This window comes from Adiantum capillus-veneris, chromosome 30 (assembly GCF_014529385.1).
Source record: "Adiantum capillus-veneris isolate H3 chromosome 30, ASM1452938v2, whole genome shotgun sequence".
Classification (NCBI taxonomy): Eukaryota; Viridiplantae; Streptophyta; class Polypodiopsida; order Polypodiales; family Pteridaceae; genus Adiantum; species Adiantum capillus-veneris.
In genome coordinates, this window is record NC_140960.1 from 100959221 (window position 1) to 100965994 (window position 6774).

At 41.9% G+C, this 6774-nt stretch overlaps 1 protein-coding gene and 1 pseudogene across 1 annotated transcript; one reads left to right on the top strand and one right to left on the bottom strand.

The window, feature by feature from the left end:
• The first annotated feature begins 1235 nt into the window (after window positions 1-1235).
• LOC147418523 (uncharacterized) lies at window positions 1236-1683 on the top strand (annotated as a pseudogene).
• Window positions 1684-5850: 4167 nt separating this feature from the next.
• On the bottom strand, window positions 5851-6342 carry LOC147418524 (uncharacterized). The gene has a single exon (XM_086507624.1). The coding sequence runs from the start codon at window positions 6340-6342 to the stop codon at window positions 5851-5853; it is 492 nt and encodes a 163-aa protein (XP_086363750.1).
• Between the last annotated feature and the right edge of the window lie 432 nt (window positions 6343-6774).

Below are 6774 nucleotides of genomic sequence, written 5' to 3' on the forward strand. Positions count from 1 at the left end.
CTATGGGATTCTACAACTCATAATGTTGAACCCAATTTTTTCATGTTTGCTGTATTTAGCACTTCATCTTTGTCCCCAAGATTCCCCTTCGTAAGAGACGTATTATTCTTTTGACATGCTCCATGGCTCCTTATGAACCTAAAGGACAATAGGGAACTAAGAAAACATGCATATATTATTTGTATTGAGAGTGGCGATAGAAACTTTGATGATAGGTTTGCAGAATGGTAAAAATTCAACTTTTTTGTATCTATTTCTTTTGGCAAAACAAAAAATAATGAGTGAGAAGAAATCATATGTTCTCATCACCAACCCATTGAAGTTAACTAGGGAATTTATCTCAAGTCCTACAAAATTTCCTAATCTTATTTTCATGCAACAAAACATAAGAAATGATTGTTTTGATGAAAATGTAATGGTCCATCAATTTTGGAGGCTTGGTGTGACCAAAAGATGAGAAATTTTAAAAGTTTCTTATTTTTTCCATGTGTAGTACGCCTTGAACTATAACCTCATGAAAGGATTTTACAAAATGAGTGGATCTACTATGGTTTTGGAGGTTTTTTTCAAAACCCTGAAAGGACACTTTTATGTCCTGTTAGGTTACCAACCTAGTGTTAAAATACACTAGACCCCGGTTTTTTTCTAACACTGGTTCTCTCACTCTCACACTGCGACTCGAGAACATGGAATCTGGATGTTGGCAGGACCGTCAGCCTTCAATTTTGCACGGCGTCCCCCCCTCAGGACTAAGTGGCATGGGCACCTCAGGGTGGGATCAAGGGTGGTGCTTGATTGGGGGTGGGATGGAGGGCGGATAGCCGTTGATTTTTCGGGGAGCCATAAAAGTAAACTAGGGAACAAAAGTAAACTAGGGAACCTTGATTTACTTTGGTAAAAAGTGCACGCCCAAAGATTTTCGATTAAGCATTAAATATGGGGGCTTTTGGGACCCATAAAGAACTCAGTGGAGCATATTACTGACAAATTTTTATGCTCTTATTAAAAGCCTATGGACGAATGTCATTAAGCATGGCAGCTACCCAATTGTAAACTAGGGAACCCTAGTTTACTTTTGTGTAAAAAGTAAACTAGGGTTCCCTAGTTTACAGTTGTGTAAACAGGGATCTAGTGGGGTTTTCAACGCTTTGCTCATTTCTCTGATTAATGTCTCCACAAATTGGAGCTATGAATTATCTTTGCTCCATTTCTTGAGGATCATTGATTAGTCTACAATGGATTGGGTGATGACAAGTGAAGATAGTGCCAATGTTACAAGCAATTCAGAATCGAGCTTCGACAACGATGAAGAGGATGAAGTAGATGCTCAAGGATTACATGTTCGGCGACCAAATCCTCTTGATTTTACATCCTCCATGTACTTCTCCTTTGATAGGGAAACTTACAATGTAATGGTTTTGTCTCTACAAGATGCGATGCTGACAACCCTTGAGGATTTGAAAGGTTGCAAGAGAAGCAATGTACATGATCTCAAGAAGTGGAGACAATTCAGAGACCGGCTTTGCTTGGTGGTAGAGGGTGAGAAATTAGCTCTTTACTTGAAACAGGAACCCAAGTTAAAGATTGCTTGTATTGAGGATTGGGAGGGCCTAGTATTAGCCGCTCATTGCAATGAAGGAAGGGGGGATCATAAAGGTCTTAATGCTACCATGGACACCTTGAAGTTACAATGGTGTATTGATTTGCAACATTTTGGAATACCACGTTCTTATATCAAGGCACTCATTGCATCGTGTGAATGTCAATGTGTCAAGAGTAGGGTTGAATCTTCTTCCCACCAAGGTTTGGATCTCAATAGAGTACCATTGCTTGAAATTTTCACAAACAAAAATGATGTGGACAAGGTTCTAGCAGATCTCATGGTAAAGTACAAGGTTAGGTTAAGAATGGCACGCTCTTCAAAAAAGCGCATATCTTCCAAAGTCAAGGTGGACTACATATGTCATCGTGGAGGCTTTAGTAAGCGAAGAGGCAAGATGAAGAGGTTGCGCACAACAAGAAGGTGTGGGTGTCCATTCAAACTGCAAGTGGAAATACATAAAGGATTAGATGATGTTACAATAACCATCTATCCTCAACATGAAAATCATGTACCCAGATCAAGAAGCGACTTGTTTACCAGTGCATCCATCGGTTATAGAGTGTTGCATTGAAGACTTGTTTGATGTTGGAAGCTCGCGTCATGTTTCTCAATTGTCAATGTCAAAGGAGAAATTACAAATGGAAAAGGCCTCATTGTTGGACCTCACTATCTATAGGTTCTTTATGATACCCAAAGAGATCAGAATGCTATCAAATCGAATGCGGATTAAAGGTATGCTTCAATTCATTACTGCGAGTTTAGTAAACAAATGCATTTTATATCACAACCGGTGTATTTTTTGGGTGTAGACCGAGTTAGTGATGATGATTGGACGGCAATGTATATGGAAGCACTATCCCTACAAAAACAACATAAGGTGCCTTTTGTTACATGTGCATATTGTTATCCACCTTCATATTAGCATCTTCACTATTTTATGGCTTCATTGAATCATAAAAAATTGTGTATGTAAGTTTTCCATGTCCAACCATATAATCCACAAGCAAAGGAAGCCGAAGATAGATGAGCATGGGAATTACACTCAAGTTTCTTGTCATGTCCTATTGTGTTGCTTTCATATAAAGAAGGCATGGGTTTAAAATCTTCTTCCTTAGGTATAACACACTTCTTTGATTTTTTGTGTGGGTCTTTTTGTGGTTAATGTGCTTATAAATTGTCCTTATCGTCAGGTTCCCAAGGACCAACATGGGGATATATACATTGGGTTGTGCAATCGTATGCAAAGCGTAACTGAAGGTGAATAAGATGGGCGGTATGAGATGTTATGTCAAAAGTACGACAACCACCCAAACATAATTCGATATCTACGAATGATTGGTGCGCTCCGGATTGCATTTGGAGAAAGCGATGACCAAAGTTTGGGAGATTGTTTATGCATGGTAATGTAGACACCACAAATTTGGTGGAGCGATTGTGGCAATACATAAAATATACACTTTTGGAGGCACGCATTAACCGATCGGTCTTGGAGTTGATACATGCTCTAGTTGGAGATTCCAAGACAAGAAATAGGATGGGTGGTACTTTGCTAAGGTTTTTTAAGCAAAAACTAGAAATCGGTACTATTTCATGTGTTGTTTTTAAAATTGCTACTTTTACATGCTTCTCTCAATGTCTCATTTGCTGGTGTATTGATTTAATACACTTTATATGCAGCTGATGTAGGGCGATATGGAGTTACTGGATCCTCAAAGAAGCACACAACAAAGTTAAAAGAAGGAGAATTGCTTATGAAGAGGTTTCAAGATGACCCAACAAGCCTACAAGTAATTGATGAATTGACATTGCAATTTAGAATAAAGAGCTCAAATAGTGTCAACCAGTGGTATTATGTTAATTTGCAAGGAAATTATTGTGATTGTCCAAAATGGAGCTCGGAATGTAAGCATCTATATGGAACCCGCTTGATAGTTATGAATCACTTTCCCCATTTGACTGACATTGTAGACAATGCCCATGACATGACGAGGGATTTCACTGAAGATGCAGCATGCGACAATCCACAACCGTTGGAAGAGGTGTTAACCATGATGGAAGAAATAAGAACTTCAATGGTGTCCATCCAAGAAGACCTCCCGAAGAAAAGCAACAAAGAGATGGATATTATTTTGCACGAACTTCAATCCATCAGGGACACTCTGGGATCATTGACATGCCAGAACGAGGCCATGTTCATCAAATTCAAGCGCACGTGATGCATACTTGACTTGGCCATGGCACAAAAGTTGTTCATGACCACAATCATGTCATGACACCCCCAAATCCTCGGCACCAGACAGGCATTTTACGAAGAAAACATCAACGTGGTCGTCATCGCGTGCACATCAATGGGAGCCCAAGAATTTGGTGTCCCCATTGTTGTTCAAAAACTCTGTTGGTTAGCCCCTCGGTGATTACTTGTCACACATGCCATGCATTATTGCCATTGACAAAAAGGCATTGTCACAACCTCGCTGAATCATGTATTTTGGAAAAAGAGGCACACGTTTGTGATAGACCCTCTAGTTTTTTTTGTACTATTTACTACTAGCCATAGGGGGGATTTGCGAGGGACTAATAATTGACGGGCGTCGTTTAACTGATGATGAACTCGTCGCATAGACGAGGTTTCAGTCGTATAAGCAAGGATAATTTTTTTTAAAAAGATCGGCCGTCGCATAAACAACCACTGCCATTGCATAATCGACGAGTTGAATCTGTAGCCGTGGCATAATCGACGCTTCAAATTGGGCCTTACTTAAACGACGCAGCGAAACGAGGCTCCTAGAGACGCCTGCACATTGCCCCTTCTCTCATGCGACGAGGCACTTCTATATTATTGTTGCAAAGCCTTTGAAATGTGACTCGCGGGAAATTATACACAGTAGCGAGCTCCACAGCAGTGCTACAGCAGAATACGCAAAAGAAGAGCAGGTACTCCCCCCCCCCCCCCCCCCCCCCCCCCCCCCCCCCCCCTCCCTCTTCTTCATCACTTGCCTCTTTAGTGAAAAATGCAATACCGCAGGTTTATGTAATTCAAAGGTGTGACCAAACGGGTAGGAGAGAGAGGAATTTCTGTTAACGATAGTGAGAGGGAGAGGATTCTGTAGTGCTGAGTGTATGTGTGTGTCCTAAGAGGCTCCTGGAGAGCGAGAGGAAGTTATCACATGGACTACGTGCATTTGTGCTACGTGTGTGTGTGTGTGTGTGTGTGTGTGTGTGTGTGTGTGTGTGTGTGTGTGTGTGTGTGTGTGTGTGTGTGTGTGTGTGTGTGTGTGTGTGTGTGTGTGCGTGTGTGTGTGTGTGCGTGTGTGCGTGCTACGTGTGTGTGTGCGTGCACGCGCTTATGCATGTGGGCATGCACACACACACACACAGAGAGAGAGAGAGAGAGAGAGAGAGAGAGAGAGAGAGAGAGAGAGAGAGAGAGAGAGAGAGAGGCACAACAAGCTCCTGCGACGTGTGTACAAGAAGAGAGGAAAAGAACCCGAAGAATGGCCATGCCTCTCAACCTCCGCTTCAATTCACGGGCTTAACATGTGAAAACTGAGGCACAAAAAATGGAGTCTCCAAGCTTGGGTTTGAATATTGCACTTTGTTAGTGCCTGCAAAATAGGTTCAGAGCTATGTTTCAAAAAAACAGTTCAATGTGTGAGTGTGCATGTGTGTAGGCATGTAGGTTGTGTGTGAAGGAGACCTTAATACTGCGTGCATGTACAAGAGTGTGTGTGTGTGTGTGTGTTTGCACGCGCACGCATATGCAATGACAACTCAAAAGCAAACCTCTATCATCACACAGCTTCACCAGCATATAAGTAAGAGTGCGTATTGATACAGACAGAAGAAGCAGAGCACAATATATAAAGGGGCAAAATCTAGCTTCAAGCAGTGTATGTGTATACACCTGCGTGCAGCTTGGCAACAACTAAGCTGCAGGCGTTGCTGTGGTGGAAGGATACACCCACATCTTGAGCTTGAGACGATTGGTTTTCCTCTGTTTTGGTAGGGAAGACCTCCTTCTTATCTTTAACAGGATCCTTTGAAGCCTCTGTTTTTGGCACATGGTAGAGGCTCGTCTTGCTATCAAAGCGAAGAACGTATGCCTGATTACATCCCTCATAAAGCCTCTCCCCCAGTGTGTCAATAATGTAGTAAGCTTCTTTGCATACCTTCAATAGGAAAAAACGATCATTCTAGCTCACAATGTAGAGCTAAAATCCCCCATTGGCCTGCAAGCCTACACTCTGCTAATCTATTGCTGCCCAAATTTCTTCAAAAGACTTCGCACATTGCAAGAAATTGTTGTAGGTGTCATCTAGCCCCTCAGGTTGGAAAAAGACAATGAAGGAACGCTCATGATCCACTGCTAGTGGTCGTATTCTTGCGTTTATGACAGTCTCAAGGTCAAAGTGGCCATCCACAAACTTACTTCTGTAGGCCTCAACATCAAATAGCTTCCGCCACTCTGCAGATCCTTCTCGGATGAGGGTGTCATATTCGGCCTTGATGGGCATACAATTTAGGTTCTTGTGTAGCCAATCAACGATCACTACAACAAGGGCCGTGCACGCACTCTCGCCGGCTACTCTTTCGCTCCTCTCATCAATAGAGGCAAAAAATACAGATGTAGAGAACTTCATGTTACCATCCCTACTCACCAAATCTTTATGTTCCCAGCTTCCTATAGTGAAAAGCTCCTCTCCAAAGTCCAAGCATTCAGATATCACTGAAGAAAGCATTGCTTTTCTCTCATTCTGACAAACACAAAAAAAACTTATTTCCATATACAAGAGCTTTTGGACAAATTCCTAAGAATTCTCACATTGTGACCTACCATAACATCATGGGCTTCTATTAGTAAGGGCTCCGCATACCTAGTTAGGTGCAGTTGGGGGCAGGGGATCGCCGGCCTAGTGGGCAGGCCGATGGTCCCCAAGCGTACTAGCTAGGTATGTGGTGCCTCCCGAGTGGAAGCTCGTGATGTTAAACAGTACATGCAAACAATGAGAAAGAGCCCATTTTCCTACATAAGAAAATGTCAAAACCTTCTTGTAATAAATTAGGTTAAGTTAGCAAAGATTTTGTGCATTTTTTACATTAGACTAGCCTTGGCTTTGCATTATTCAAGGTACCTCATCCATCAAAACATATATAATCGATCCAGGCATATG